The sequence below is a fragment of the Amblyraja radiata genome, chromosome 31, assembly GCF_010909765.2.
Source record: "Amblyraja radiata isolate CabotCenter1 chromosome 31, sAmbRad1.1.pri, whole genome shotgun sequence".
Classification (NCBI taxonomy): Eukaryota; Metazoa; Chordata; class Chondrichthyes; order Rajiformes; family Rajidae; genus Amblyraja; species Amblyraja radiata.
Window position 1 is genome coordinate 5,992,618 of NC_045986.1, and position 16,197 is coordinate 6,008,814.

General features: G+C 43.8%; 1 protein-coding gene across 1 annotated transcript in view; it reads right to left on the reverse strand.

The window, feature by feature from the left end:
* LOC116990333 (inositol 2-dehydrogenase-like) overlaps positions 1-12,505 on the reverse strand; it is a 53,196-nt gene extending 40,691 nt beyond the window's left edge. The window contains exon 1 of the mRNA XM_033047861.1: positions 11,900-12,505. Coding sequence (XP_032903752.1) covers positions 11,900-12,456 — 557 coding nt within the window. The 5' untranslated portion in view covers positions 12,457-12,505. The remainder of the gene's footprint in view (positions 1-11,899) is intronic.
* Positions 12,506-16,197: the final 3,692 nt, after the last annotated feature.

A 16,197-nucleotide genomic window follows, 5' to 3' on the forward strand; every position in this document is an offset into this window, starting at 1 on the left:
ATCAAATTGGCAGGGGTGCTGAGGAAGAGGATTTCTTAGAATGTATGTGGGATAGTTATCTAAATCAACATGTAGAGGAACCAACGAGAGAGCAGGCTATTTTAGACTGGGTATTGAGTAATGAGGAAGGGTTAGTTAGCAGTCTTGTTGTACGTGCCCCCTTGGGCAAGAGTGACCATAATATGGTTGAGTTCTTCATTAGGATGGAGAGTGACATTGTTAATTCAGAAACAATGGTTCTGAACTTAAAGAAAGGTAACTTTGAGAGTATGAGACGTGAATTGGCCAAGATTGACTGGCAATTAATTCTAAAAGGGTTGACGGTGGATAAGCAATGGAAGACATTTAAAGGCTGCATGGATGAACTACAAAAATTGTTCATCCCAGTTTGGCAAAAGAATAAATCAGGGAAGGTAGTACATCCGTGGATAACAAGGGAAATCAGGGATAGTATCAAAGCGAAGGATGATGCGTACAAATTAGCCAGAAAAAGCAGCATACTTTTCTGGGAGAAATTCAGAGACCAGCAGAGGAGGACAAAGGGCTTAATTAGGAAAGGAAAAATAGATTATGAAAGAAAACTGGCAGGGAACATAAAAACTGACTGCAAAAGTTTTTATAGATATGTGAAAAGAAAGAGATTAGTTAAAACAAATGTAGGTCCTTTGCAGTCAGAAACAGGTGAGTTGATCATGGGGAACAAGGATATGGTGGACCAATTGAATAACTACTTTGGTTCCGTCTTCACTAAGGAAGACATAAATAATCTGCCGGAAATAGCAGGGGACCGGGTCAAAGGAGTTGGAGGAATTGAGTGAAATCCAGGTTAGCCGGGAAGTGGTGTTGGGTAAATTGAATGGATTAAAGGCCGATAAATCCCCAGGGCCAGATAGGCTGCATCCCAGAGTACTTAAGGAAGTAGCTCCAGAAATAGTGGATGCATTAGTAATAATCTTTCAAAACTCTTTAGATTCTGGAGTAGTTCCTGAGGATTGGCGGGTAGCAAACGTAACCCCACTTTTTAAGAAGGGAGGGAGAGAGAAAACAGGGAATTACAGACCAGTTAGTCTAACATCGGTAGTGGGGAAACTACTAGAGTCAGTTATTAAAGATAGGATAGCAGCACATTTGGAAAGTGGTGAAATCATTGGACAAAGTCAGCATGGATTTACAAAAGGTAAATCATGTCTGACGAATCTTATAGAATTTTTCGAGGATGTAACTAGTAGCGTGGATAGGGGAGAACCAGTGGATGTGGTGTATCTGGACTTCCAGAAGGCTTTCGACAAGGTCCCACATAAGAGATTAGTATACAAACTTAAAGCACACGGCATTGGTGGTTCAGTATTGATGTGGATAGAGAACTGGCTGGCAAACAGGAAGCAAAGAGTAGGAGTAAACGGGTCCTTTTCACAATGGCAGGCAGTGACTAGTGGGGTACCGCAAGGCTCAGTGCTGGGACCCCAGCTATTTACAATATATATTAATGATCTGGATGAGGGAATTGAAGGCAATATCTCCAAGTTTGCAGATGACACTAAGCTGGGGGGCAGTGTTAGCTGTGAGGAGGATGCTAGGAGACTGCAAGGTGACTTGGATAGGCTGGGTGAGTGGGCAAATGTTTGGCAGATGCAGTATAATGTGGATAAATGTGAGGTTATCCATTTTGGTGGCAAAAACAGGAAAGCAGACTATTATCTAAATGGTGGCCGACTAGGAAAAGGGGAGATGCAGCGAGACCTGGGTGTCATGGTACATTGCAGCAGGCAGTGAAGAAAGCGAATGGTATGTTAGCTTTCATAGCAAAAGGATTTGAGTATAGGAGCAGGGAGGCTCTACTGCAGGGTCTTGGTGAGACCACACCTGGAGTATTGCGTACAGTTTTGGTCTCCAAATCTGAGGAAGGACATTATTGCCATAGAGGGAGTGCAGAGAAGGTTCACCAGACTGATTCCTGGGATGTCAGGACTGTCTTATGAAGAAATACTGGATAGACTTGGTTTATACTCTCTAGAATTTAGGAGATTGAGAGGGGATCTTATAGAAACTTATAAAATTCTTAAGGGGTTGGACAGGATAGATGCAGTAAGATTGCTCCCGATGTTGGGGAAGTCCAGGACAAGGGGTCACAGCTTAAGGATAAGGGGGAAATCCTTTAAAACCGAGATGAGAAGAACTTTTTTCACACAGAGAGTGGTGAATCTCTGGAACTCTCTGCCACTGAGGGTAGTCGAGGCCAGTTCATTGGCTATATTTAAGAGGGAGTTAGATGTGGCCCTTGTGGCTAAGGGGATCAGAGGGTATGGAGAGAAGGTAGGTACGGGATACTGAGTTGGATGATCAGCCATGATCATATTGAATGGCGGTGCAGGCTCGAAGGGCCGAATGGCCTACTCCTGCACCTAATTTCTATGTTTCTATGTTTACCCTCATCAATTTCCCTAGTAACCTCTTCAAAAAATTCAAGAAGATTAGTCAAACATGACCTTCCAGGCACAAATCCATGTTGACTGTTCCTAATCAGACCCTGTTTATCCAGATGATTATATATATGGGCATCTACCACACGCGGTGCCTCAGGAAGGCCCTCAGCATCCATAAGGACTCATCACACCCCTGCCACGGTCTGTTTCAACTACTTCCCTCCGGCAGACGTTACAAGGCCTTCTACGCCCGAACCTCCAGACTCAGGAACAGTTTTATCCCAAGAGCTATAGCGGCTCTGAACCGGCCCTAATGAGTGCCCCCCCACTCACCCCCTTTGGACAGTCTCCCTCAGATGGTCACGTCAATCAATTCAGCGTGCTTATTTATGTATTGTATTTATTTACCTTTCTTGTACATCAGTGGAGCTGCATACTAAATCTCGTTGCACTGACGTGCAATGACAATAAAAGATATTATTATTATTATTATTATTATATTATCTCTAAGTATCCTTTCCATTAATTTGCCCACCACTGACGTCAAACTAACAGGTCTATAATTGCTAGGTTTACTCTTAGAACCCTTTTTAAACAATGGAACAACATGCGCAGTGCGCACTATTCCCGTTTCTAATGACCGTTATCATCTTAGTGCCAAGTAAAACAAGTCAGTGTGCCTTAATGACCATCATCCAATGGCTCTGATATTCACCATCATGAACTGATTCAAGAACAGGATTTTCCCCACTGTTATGCCCACTCTTCAATGGACCTCCTGTATGCTTGGGATAAATGGCAGGAATTTCTGGGCATAATCTGGAAGATGCAGGATCATTTCATTCCAAAAAGGAAGAAAGATTCTAAGGGGAGTAGGAGGCACCCATGGCTGACAAGAGAAGTTAGGGATAGAATAAAACTAAAAGAAAAGATGTATAACACAGTAAAGAGTGGCCGAAAGCCAGAGAATTGGGAAACTTTCATAGGACAACAGAAGGAAACAAAACGGGCTGAAAAGATGAAGTACGAAGGGAAGCTGGCCAGGAATATAAAGAATATAAAGGAATATAAAGGAATACAACTGTTTGTGTTACAGTTTTATTGTGTGTTCTTTGTTATTGTACTGCTGCTGACAACCCAAATTTCCACCAACCCTGGTTGTGTGGCAATAAATTATATCTATCTATCTATCTATCTATCTATCTAAAGAAGGACAGTAAAAGCTTCTTTAGATATGTTAAGGGAAAAAGAGTAGCGGTCAAATGTGGTTCCCTTGAAGGCAGACACGGGTGAAATTATTATGGGCAACAAGGAAATGGCAGAAGAGTTGAACAGGTACTTCGGATCTGTCTTCACTAAGGAAGACACAGACAATCTCCCAGAAGTACTGGAGGACAGAGGATCTAAGGGGGTCGAGGAACTGAAAGAAATGTTAATTAGGCGAGAAATAGTATTGGGTAGGCTAATGGGACTGAAGGATGATAAATCCCCTGGGCCTGATGGTCTGCATCCCAGGGTCCTCAGGGAGGTGGCTCTAGAAATAGTAGAAGCATTGGTGATCATTTTCCAATGTTCAATAGATTCAGGATCAGTTCCTGTGGATTGGAGGATGGCTAATGTTATCCCACTTTTCAAGAAAGGAGCGAGAGAGAAAACGGGGAATTACAGACCAGTTAGCCTGACTTCAAGGGTGGGAAAGATGCTGCAGTCAATTATTAAAGAGGTAATAATGGGGCATTTGGATAGCAGTAAAAGGATTAGTCCAAGTCAGCATGGATTTATGAAAGGAAAATCATGCTTGACTAATCTTCTGGAATTTTTTGAGGATGTGACAAGTAAAATGGATGAAGTGGAGCTAGTGGATGTAGTGTATCTAGACTTTCAGAAAGCCTTTGATATGGTCCCGTAAGGGAGACAGGTGACTAAAATTAGAGCACATGGTATTGGTGGTAGAGTGTTGTCATGGATAGAAAAGCGGTTGGCAGACAGAAAGCAAAGAGTAGGAGTGAACGGGTCCTTTTCAGAATGGCAGGCAGTGGCGAGTGGAGTGCCACAAGGCTCGGTGTTGGGACCGCAACTGTTTACCATATATATTAATGATTTGGAAGAGGGAATTAGGAGCAACAATAGCAAGTTTGCGGATGACACAAAGCTGGGTGGCAGTGTGAACTGTGAAGAGGATGTTAGGAGGTTGCAGGGTAACCTGGACAGGTTGAGTGAGTGGGCAGATGCGTGGCAGATGCAGTATAATATAGATAAATGTGAGGTTATCCACTTTGGCGGTAAAAACAAGGGGGCAGATTATTATCTCAATGGGGTTAGGTTAGGTAAAGGGGAGGTACAGCGAGACCTGGGTATCCTTGTACACTGAAAGTTGGCGTGCAGGTACAGTAGGCAGTGAAGAAAGCTAATGGAATGTTGGCCTTCATAACAAGAGGATTTCAGTATAGGAGTAAAGAGGTTCTTCTGCAGTTGTATAGGGCTCTGGTAAGACCACATCTGGAGTATTGTGTACAGTTTTGGTCTCCTAATTTGAGGAAGGACATCCTTGTAGGTTCACGAGATTGATCCCTGGGATGGTGAGACTGTCATATGAGGAAAGATTGAAAAGACTAGGCTTGTATTCACTGGAGTTTAGAAGGATGAGGGGGAATCTTATAGAAACATATAAATTATAAAAGGACTGGACAGGCTAGATGCAGGAAAAATGTTCCCAATGTTGGGCGAGTCCAGAACCAGGGGCCACAGTCTTAGAATAAATGGGAGGCCATTTAGGACTGAGGTGAGAAAAAACTTTTTCATCCAGAGAGTTGTGAATTTGTGGAATTCCCTGCCACAGAGGGCAGTGGAGGTCAAATCACTGGATGGATTTAAGAGAGTTAGATAGAGCTCTAGGGGCGGGTGGAATAAAGGGATATGGGGAGAAGGCAGGCACAGGTTGGGGACGATCAGCCATGATCACAATGAATGGCGGTGCTGGCTCGAAGGGCCGAATGGCCTCCTCCTGCACCTATTTTCTGTTTCTATGTAAATAAACAAAGCTTATGTATTTTCATCTTTTTCAATAGATCATGCTTCTTTTCTGGTAGAGTACCAAACCATGCAAAAGAGTAAACAGAATGAATTGTAATTGATTTAAGGGGAAATAATGTGGAATATCTCCTGAGAGCCAAGCAAACTTGGTGCATTTACCTTAACTGTTCCAACAATCCAGTTGGTTCAATAAAAATCAGATGCATATTAATCACCATTATGACAGTAATAAGCAATGGCTGACTAAAATAATGAATACATAGTTGGCGTAATATCTCAGAGTCAAAAAACTCAACAGCAAATGTGATCCAGCTGAGAACTCAAAGATTCTGTTACTTCAAAATAAGAAGTTTTTTCTGTTGTAAATTAAATAAAACAGCAAAGGTGAGAACTGGGAATATTTCCGAATTCAAAGGGATGCTTCAGGTCTGGACCTTTCTTCAGACTGGTTGTAGTTTTAGGAGGAAGCTGGAAGAAGTGAACATGCCAGGCGGTAGGTGAATACAGGTGAGGTTTTGAATGTCAGTGATGGTAGAAGGCAAAGGCTATGAGATAAGGATAAGGAAAGAGGCACGAAAGGTGAATTAAAAGGAAGGGATTAAGGTAGAAGGGGTCAGGGGAAGGGGAAAGAGTTGTTTCTGGTTAGTTACCTAAAATTGGAGAATTCAATGTTCGTACCATTGGGTTGTAAGCTACTTCCTGGCAAGGGAAGAGTTGCAGGACAGAAAGTTTGGTATGGCAATGAGTTAGGGAGTTAAAATGGGTATCAACTGGGAGATCCAGCAGGCCTTGGTGGAACGTGCAAGTGTTTGGTGAAAGAGTCGCCTAGTCTATGCTTGGTCTCGCCAATATCGGGAGAACCAAATGCAGTGATCCAGAGGTGCTGCATGACCACTGAGTTACTTGAGCACTGCTTTTTTTTTTCAAAACTAGCATCTGCAGTTCCTTCTGTTTGCGTAAAACGAGATGGCATGTTCTACAGATGCAACCAATTATCAAAAAAGCTCATCAGCGCCTCTACTTCCTGAGAAAATTACGGAGAGTCGGATTGTCAAGGAAGACTCTCTCTAACTTCTACAGGTGCACAGTCGAGAGCATGCTGACCGGTTGCATCGTGGCTTGGTTCGGCAATTTGAGCGCCCTGGAGAGGAAAAGACTACAAAAAGTAGTAAACACTGCCCAGTCCATCATCGGCTCTGACCTTCCTTCCATCGAGGGGATTTATCGCAGTCGCTGCCTCAAAAAGGCTGGCAGTATCATCAAAGACCCACACCATCCTGGCCACACACTCATCTCCCTGCTACCTTCAGGTAGAAGGTACAGGAGCCTGAAGACTGCAACAACCAGGTTCAGGAATAGCTACTTCCCCTCAGCCATCAGACTATTAAACCTGGCTCGGACAAAACTCTGATTATTAACAACCACTTTCTGTTATTTGCACTTTACCAGTTTATTTATTCATGTGTGTATATATTTATATCATGGTATATGGACACATTTATCTGTTTTGTAGTAAATGCCTACTATTTTCTGTGTGCTTAAGCAAAGCAAGAATTTCATTGTCCTATACAGGGACACATGACAATAAACTCACTTGAACTTGAACTTGAAGTCAGAAAGAAAATACTAAGGCTAATGTGTGTCCCTTACGCACAGAATTGAGGGAAATTGCATGCAACGAGAAAACGCAAGATAAATTAAGCAAGTATTTTAATAAAAGTCACAACAAATCTCTCAGAAAATTGAGAGGAACTACAGGCTTGAAAGAGCTCATGGGAATTAACATCAGTAAAGAAATTAGTTTGGAGAAATTAATGGGTTTGAAAATAAATATCTGCCAAGAATCTAATGAAAGGCATTTCAGGATGCTGGGTATGGAGATAATGTATTCAGAGGTTATCTTTCAAAATTCTACATATTCTATAAAGTTCCTACAAATTAGGAGATAGCAAATTAAGAAAGGAGAGGGAAATAACTTGTGAAGTGCCACAGGGATCGGTGTTACAGTCTCAGCTGGTCACCATCTACACCAGTGGTTTGGATGAAGTCAAGAGAGTTTATTGTCATGTGTCCCAGATAGGACAATGAAATTCTTGCTTTGCTTCAGCACAACAGAATATAGTAGGCATGAATACAGAACATATCAGTGAGTCCATATACCATTATATAAATATATACACACATAAAATAAGCAGATAAAGTGCAAATAAACAGATAATGGTCTATTAATGTTCAGAGATTTGATTCAGTTGAGTTTAATAGCCTGATGGCTGTGGGGAAGTACCTATTTCTGAACCTGGACGTTGCAGTCTTCAGGCTCCTGTACCTTCTACCTGAAGGTAGCGGGGAGATGAGTGTGTGGCCAGGATGGTGTGGGTCCTTGATGATACTGCCAGCCTTTGAGGCAGCGACTGTGATAGATCCCCTCGATGGTAGGGAGGTCAGAGCCGATGATGGACTGGGCAGTGTTTACTACTTTTTGTAGTCTTTTCCGCGCCTGGGCACTAAAGTTGCCGAACCAAGCTACGATGCAACCGGTCAGCATGCTCTCTACTGTGCACTTGTAGAAGTTAGAGAGAGTCCTCCTTGACATACCGACTCTCCGCAATCTTCTCAGGAAGTAGAGACGCTGATATGCTTTCTTAATAATTGCATCAGTGTTCTCGGACCAGGAGAGATCTTCAGAAATATGCCCGCCCAGGAATTTGAAGCTCTTGACCCTCTCCACCATTGACCCGTTGATATAAATGGGACTGTGGTTCCCCATCTTACCCTTTCCAAAGTCCACAATCAGTTCCTTGGTTTTGCTGGTGTTGAGGGCCAGGTTATTATGCTGGCACCTTTTGGTCAGTCGGTCGATCTCACTTCTATACTCTGACTCGTCCCCATCCATGATACCTCCCACAACAGTGGTGTCGTCAGCAAACTTGATGATGGAGTTCGCACTGTGACCGGATACGCAGTCATGAGTATAGAGTGAGTACAGCAGGGGGCTGAGGCACGCAGCCTTGCTCCCGTGCTGATTGTTATCGAGGCTAACACATTTCTACCAATACGAACAGTCTGTGGTCTTTGAATGAGGAAGTCGAGGATCCAATTGCAGAGGGATGCGCAGAGACCCAGATCTGAGAGCTTGGTAACCAGCTTGGAGGGGATGATTGTATTAAATGCCGAGCAGTAATCAATGAATAACAGCCTGACATATGAGTTTTATTGTCCAAGTGGTCCAGAGCGGAGTGGAGGGCCAGCTAGATCGCATCCACCTTTGATCTTTAAACTGCAGTGGGTCCGGGTTTTTGTCGAGGTAGGAGTTGATTTGCGCCAGGATCAACCTCTCAAAGCACTTCATCACCATCAGTTAGTGCCACTGGTCGATAGTCGTTGAGGCACGTCACCTTGCTCTTCTTGGGCACCGGTATAATTGATGCCCTTTTAAAGCAGGTGGGAACCTCAGACCTCAGAAGAGAGAGGTTGAAAATGTCCGCAAAAACTCCAGCCAGTTGGTCCGCACAGGTTTTTAGATCACGACCGGGTATACCATCAGATCCAGGCGCTTTTCGAGGGTTCACCCCTCTGAAGGATTTTCTGACGTCAGCCTCTGTGACTGAGACTGAAATACCATCACAGCGAATGGGGGCTCGAGAAGGCACATCAGTCCCAATCAAAGCGTGCGTAAAACGCATTGAGCTCGTCAGGAAGTGATGTTTCGCCGACATTCGAGCTACCTCCTGATTTCACCTTATAGGAGGTGATTGCATTCAGGCCCCGCCACAGCTGCCGAACATCTGTCTCATCCTCCAACTTGGAGCAGAAGTCCCTTTTGGTCTTTTTGATGGCCTTACCAAGGTCATATCTGGACTTCTTGTATACCACTGTATCATCTGACATGAATGCTCGGTGTCTGGTCTTCAGAAGAGTGTGGATCTCAGAGTTCATCCAAGGCTTCTGATTGGGAAACATTCGGAAGATTTTTGTAGGGATGCAGACCTCCACACATTTTTTTATGAAGTCTGTAACGACTGTGGCGTATTCGTTGAGATCCGTTGCCGAGTCCCTGAACATTGCCCAGTCTACAAACTCCAAGCAGTCCTGGAGTTGTTCCTCTGACCCCCCTCCCCCCGATCAGCTCTGTGCAGTCCTCACCTCTGGGGGTGCGCTCTTCAATTGCTGCCTGTAAGCAGGAAGAAGCAGCACCACGGTGTAGTCGGATTTACCGAAGTGAGGGCGAGGGATAGAGCGATAGGCATCCTTGATTGTTAACTAGCAGTGATCGAGGGTGTTTGGTCCTCTGGTGCCGCAGGAGACATGTTGGTGGAAGTTAGGGAGTGATTTCTTGAGGTTTGCTTTATTGAAGTCCCCGGCTATGGTGGTAAATGCCTCGGGGTAAGACGTCTGGTGTTTGTTGACCATGGCGTGCAGCTCCTCCAGTGCCAGACGGACGGCTGCCTGGGGTGGGATGTAGCCGCGGTCAGGATGATGGAGGTGAATTCCCTTGGAAGGTAGAAGGGGCGGCACTTCACCACCAGATGTTCGAGGTGTGGAGAGCAGGAGTTGGACAGGACTGCCACGTCTGAGCACCACGCAGAATTGACCATGAGACAGATGCCCCCACCTCTCCCTTTCCCAGATGCCTGCGTACGGTCCATACAGTGGATGGAGAACCCTTCAGGCTGGACCGCTGAGTCTGGGGATCTGGAGGTGAGCCATGTCTCTGTGAAGCAGAACAGAGAGCATTTCCTCAGCTCCCTTTGATAAAGCAGCCTTGCCCTTAGGTCCTCCACTTTATTTTCTAGAGACTGTACGTTGGCCAGTAGGATAGATGGGAGAGGGGGCCGAAGTCCCCTCAGTTTCAGCCTGACCTGTAGTCCTGCCCGACGGCCATTTTTCCGTACTCCATGGAGCCCTCCTCGCTGTTTACAGGTACAGTACTTACGGGTCTCTGCGACGTCGGGGAATCCCCCGAGATCGGGAATTCACATACAGTCTGCACCTCCAGCTCCATTGCTGCTGGGGGATCCTGCCCGACGGCTTTGATTCCGGACTCCCTGGAGACCTCCCCGATGTTTGCAGGTAAGGTTCTTGCTGTGCCTGCACTTCTCCACGAGTTTGGGGAATCCCCTCTGACAGCGGCTTCCCTTGCCAGCGCTAACATCAGGAGTCCTCAGTAGCGCTAATGCATTTAAATGCGTTAACAGCTCGCTACTTACGGCGTTGATTCCAGTGGATTTCCTGATGCAGGTGAGTTCATAATAGCTGTATTTTACTGTTTTTCTTTGTGCCGTTCTTCGAGCTGTTTGCAAATTGTCGCCGCAAGTTGGCGCCATCTTGTTAATGTTACACTTGAAGGAATCAAGTGCAACATATCCACACCTGCGATTGATACAAAGCTGGGTTGCATTGTGATCTGTGAGGAGGATGCTTGGCATAGCACAAGAACAGATCCTTCGGCCCACATAAGACCAACTCTAAACTGTCTGCACAAAATCCATATCCATTCCCTGCATATCAATGAGCCCATCCAAAAGTCTCCAAGGAGACTACAAGGCCAAATATTTTCAAGGAGAATACATAAAGGCTTCAGAATAGATACAGGCTTGGCAGGGGTGTGGCAGATGGAATATGATGTGGAAAAATAGGTAATCCATTTTGATAGAATAAATAGAAAAAGGGAGATATTTTTAAAGCAGTGAGCCACTGAAAGATGTTGGTGGGTAACATGAAGCAGAAAGCTAACGCAATTTTGAGGTAATTTTGAGGCAGGATATCTAGCTGCAGTAATTTAGGAACATGATGGGACTGCATCAGGAAGACGGTTGAGTTTCCCTACTCAAGGAGGGAATTGTTGCATTAGAGGAAGTGCAGCAGAGCTTCATCGGATTGGTTTCTGGTACAGCAGGTTTGTTGGGCGAAAATAAATTGAATGTAGAAGAATGAGAGGCAATGTGATTAAAAAATACAAAATTCTTACAGGCTTGACATGCTTCCTTAGCTTAGGTATCAAGATCTGGGAATCTGTCAGAACAGCAATGATAAGAAATTGGTTTCACGTGAAGGATAGTAAATCTCTGGAATTTTCTACCCTGGATAGCTTTGGAGGATTAGTTGCGAAATGTAATCAAGTTTTTAACGATATATTGTTTGACATTAAGGGAATCATAGTGCAGGAAAGTGGGGTGAGGTAAAGTTTCAACCATGGCCTGACTTAATGGCAGAGCAGCACAAGAGACCATACAACCTACTCCTGGTTCTATTTCTTATGATGACTTTGACAATTTGCTGCAGCTGAAACATGGAAAGAATTAAGATAGATAGCATGTTGCACCTTTGGATAGCTGTAGATCTGCCCAGAATATCTGCGAAATAAAGCAAATTGGTAAATTTCTGAAATACACAAGGCTCCAATTCTGGAAGGTCTTTGTTGAACTGAGAGCATATAACCATACCATTGGTCATTGAGCACAATGTCCGCATCCTGCCCACGTAACACCCTGGTATTCGCAAGAACATCCGCACTGAAGGCACTTTCCAGATCCTGAATGCAGTCCTCTACAATGTAAAGCAAGGTGCAGCCACTCTCCTCTTGAATACTTTTAAACAAAGCTCTGTTGCCACTGCAAATGCCAAAAAGTGCCAATCCGATGCGACTGCCCATCAAGTCGCCATTCACATATCGTCCCATTGTCACGTTGGAAACAATGTTATTAGAGGCTTCTGGAATGATGTGCCTTTGGCCACTGGATCTTGAAGAGTGGGAATGACCAAGGACTTGAAGGCCATTGAATGGAGGTGTTGAACCTGAGGAAGAGTTTGAGGTAGCCGTGTCATGGCGAATAGTCACTGTGTTGGTAATAGAGTTGGATACACTTGTTCTGAATGAGATCATGTTCTGATTATGACACACAGGAGAAGAAACATTATTGTTGAAGCTGGTGGGACATGGGTTAGGTCGGAATACAAATGATGACGACTGTGGTAGGACAGATTGATCGAGCACAGACATCCCAGCAGAAAGGTCCGTTGGTGGAGACCTAGGAAAAAGTATCAAAACACGATTAGATAACTAAATAAAGCGTGGAATAAAAATAAGATCTCTATTAACTTTGCTTCTTCGTTAATTTGATACATACAAGCTAGCTGAAACAGATTTTTAAGTGCAGAAAGCCACATAAAGTGGTACCAGATAATCACTGTCATTCCCCAGTTTTATAAATGGAATTCTTCCACGAGTCGTTTAAAGGAGCTGGTCAGAAATCAGGACCAGCATGTTCTTGTGAGGAAGAAACACGAGAATGCCAAAGTTCAGGACACATGGATGACAAGCAATATAGCAAATCATAGAAAAAGGAAGCGTTTGTAAGGTTTGGGAAACTGAAATCAGACAGGGCCTTAGAGAAATATAAATGAAGCAAGAGAGAAATTAAACAGGGAATCAGGAGGAATAAATAGGTTCAAGAGTGTTTTATTGTCATATGATGCTGATAGAACAATGAAATTCTTACTTGCAGCAGCACAACATGTAATCATAGTACACTGTAAACAATATAATAAAAGAGAAAACAAGAAGGTACTAAAAGAGGAAGTTGCATCGATTTTCAACAAGAAGAACATGGAGCACAGAGAGACCAGGGAGGGGTATGCGGATATTCTAGGGCATGGCGATATCAAGGAGGGGTGGTCTTAGGGGTTATTTTTTTTAAAGAACATTGAGGAGGATAGGTCAGTCCCCAGGACCTGATGAGATCTATTCAGGATGATAGCCTGAATTATTGAAAACACCAAGAGATAGGATTAGATTAATCAATTTCACATTTACCAGGGTGCAATGAAATGTCTTGTTCACATGAAGCTCAGAGTAAACTGGATAGATATAGTAATAATAAATAACAATAAACACAACTGCAAAACAACAGAATGATGCACACTATTTTAAGTCTGTATGTCTTATCCTTCAAACTCCAGATTCTTCTCTTAAAAAGTGGAAGAGAAAATAGGGAATTGCAAGTTGACAGGCACCGTTAATGACACATCCAGCCTTCCTGATGCATTGTACCATGAAGGTGGAATGAATGGAAGGAAGTCCTTTGATGGACTGGAATGCGTTCACCACTCTCTGCAGGTTCTGGGTGTCAGCAGCAGAACAGTTGCCATACCAGGCTGAGACACATCCCTCTGTATATCATTGCTCCAAAGGATCAATAGACAATAGACAATAGGTGCAGGAGTAGGCCATTCGGCCCTTCGAGCCAGCAGCACCATTCAATGTGATCATGGCTGATCATCCCCAATCAGTACCCCGTTCCTGCCTTCTCCCCATATCCCCTGACTCTGCTATCTTTAAGAGCCCTATCAGAGGCTCTTAAAGATGTATCCAGAGAACCAGCCTCCAGCCTAAGGCAGAGAATTCCACAGACTCACAACTTTCTGTGAGAAAAAGTGTTTCCTCGTCTCCGTTCTAAATGGCTTACCCCTTATTCTTAAACTGTGGCCCCTGGTTCTGGACTCCCCCAACATCGGGAATCATGTTTCCTGCCTCTAGTGTGTCCAAACCTTTAACAATCTTATATGTTTCAATAAGATTCCCTGTCATCCGTCTAAACTCCAGAGTGTACAAGCTCAGCTGCTCCATTCTCTCAGCATATGACAGTCCCGCCATCCCGGGAATTAACCTTGTAAACCTACGCTGCACTCCCTCAATAGCAAGAATGTCATTCCTCAAATTAGGGGACCAGAACTGCACACAATACTCCAGGTGTGGTCTCTCTAGGTCCTGTACAACTGCAGAAGGACCTCTTTGCTCCTATACTCTACTCCAATTGTTATAAAGGCCAACATGCCATTCGCTTTCTTCACTGCCTGCTGTACCTGCATACTTACTTTCATACTGATGAACAAGGACCCCCAGATCCTGTTGTACTTCCACTTTTCCCAACTTGACACCATTCAGATAGCAATCTGCCTTCCTGTTTTTGATACCAAAGTGGATAACCTCACATTTATCCACATTAAACTTCATTTGCCATGCATCTGCCACTCCCCCAACCTGTCCAAGTCACCCTGCATTCTCGTAGCATCCTCCTCACAGTTCACACTGCCACCCAGCTTTGTGTCATTTGCAAATTTGCTAATGTTACTTTGATCCTGCCACTTTGATTAGTTTAGAAACATGAAGGGTAGAATGCTTTCTGGATGTGGATGTGGATAGGAAGTTTCCACTAGTGGGAGGGTTTAAGACCACACGGCACAGCCTCAGAAAAAAAGGGCAAATCTTTAGAAAGGAGATGAAGAGGAGTCTCTTCAGTCTGAAGGTGGAATTCATTGCCAGACGCTTTGGAGGCCAGGTCATTGTGTATATTTTATGTGGATATTGACAGATTCTTGATTAGTAAGGGTGTCAAGAGTTTATGGGGAGAAGGCGGTTGAGAAGGAAAGATAAATCAGACATGATTGAATGGTGGAGTAGACTCGATGAGTTGAATGGCCTAATGTTCTGCTTTTATTCCATTACTTATTATTGTGTTTCCAAGTTATGGGATGGATGTACAGGCTTCAGAGAGAGTGCAGAAGGGGTCCACTAGGATATGCAAGAAGGAACTGCAGATGCTGGTTGAAGCAGAAGATAGACACAAAAAGCTGGAGTAATTCAGCGGGACAGGCTGAGAGAAGGAAAGGGTGACTTTTCGGGTCGAGACCCTTCTTCAGACTGGCCCACTAGGATGCTACCTGCATTAGAGTATCAGCTAGAAGGAAATATTGGACGAATGGATTGTTTTCTCTGGACCAAAGGATAATGGGCAAAATGACTGCAGAATTTAAAATTATGAAAGACATATTTACAGTAGATTGAGTCCATCTCTTTCCCAGGGTGCCCCAGCGTCAAATACTCGATGGCATATCTTTAAGGGGACAGAGGGAAAGTTTAAAGGGGATTTATAAAGCAAGTTGTTTATTTATAGCATAATGAGTGGTTGTGCCTGAATGTCCTGCCAGAGGGTGCAGCGGAAGCAGATACAAAGCAATGCTTAAGAGGATTTAAACAGACACATGAACAGGCAGGGAATGAAGAATATGGACAACATGCAGACAGATATGCAGTTTAAATTGGCATTACAGTCAGCACATATATCACATTATGCAACTGCTTAAATGACAAGGCTCAACACAAGGCCCTACACATTTAAGATAGACAGAAAAAGCTGGAGGAACACAGATCAGGCAGCATCTCTGGAGAAAAGGAATAGGTGACATTTCAGGTTGAAACCCTTCTTCAGACAGAGAGTTAGGGGAAAGTTAGGGGATTCAGGGGAAAGTTAAACGCGAGATATAGACGGCACATGGTTTTCCTTCCTACCCTACATACTTATCCTACTAGTTTAAACATGTCAAATGTCCGGTTGTTCTATTGCAAGAACAGTAAGAATCTTCCTTGTTCTGCTCATTTTCTCCATGGCACATCATCGTAAAAAAAACAAAAAGTAATGACACTTAAGGGTCCTGACCCAAAACCTCACGTATCTATGTTCCGCAGATGTGCTGCCTGACACGCTGTTACTCCAGCACTGTCTTTTTAAGAACCAAAAAGCAATGTTCTAAGGATGTTCCAAAGTGTTTAAAATCGAATTAACTACTTTTGATGTAGGAAAGTGACCAATTCAAAATCTGTGGTACTGCATGTTCCCGTGTAACTTATTAATATTTTAGTGAATGCATTATTCTATGTGAACTCTTGATAAATAGCTGATAC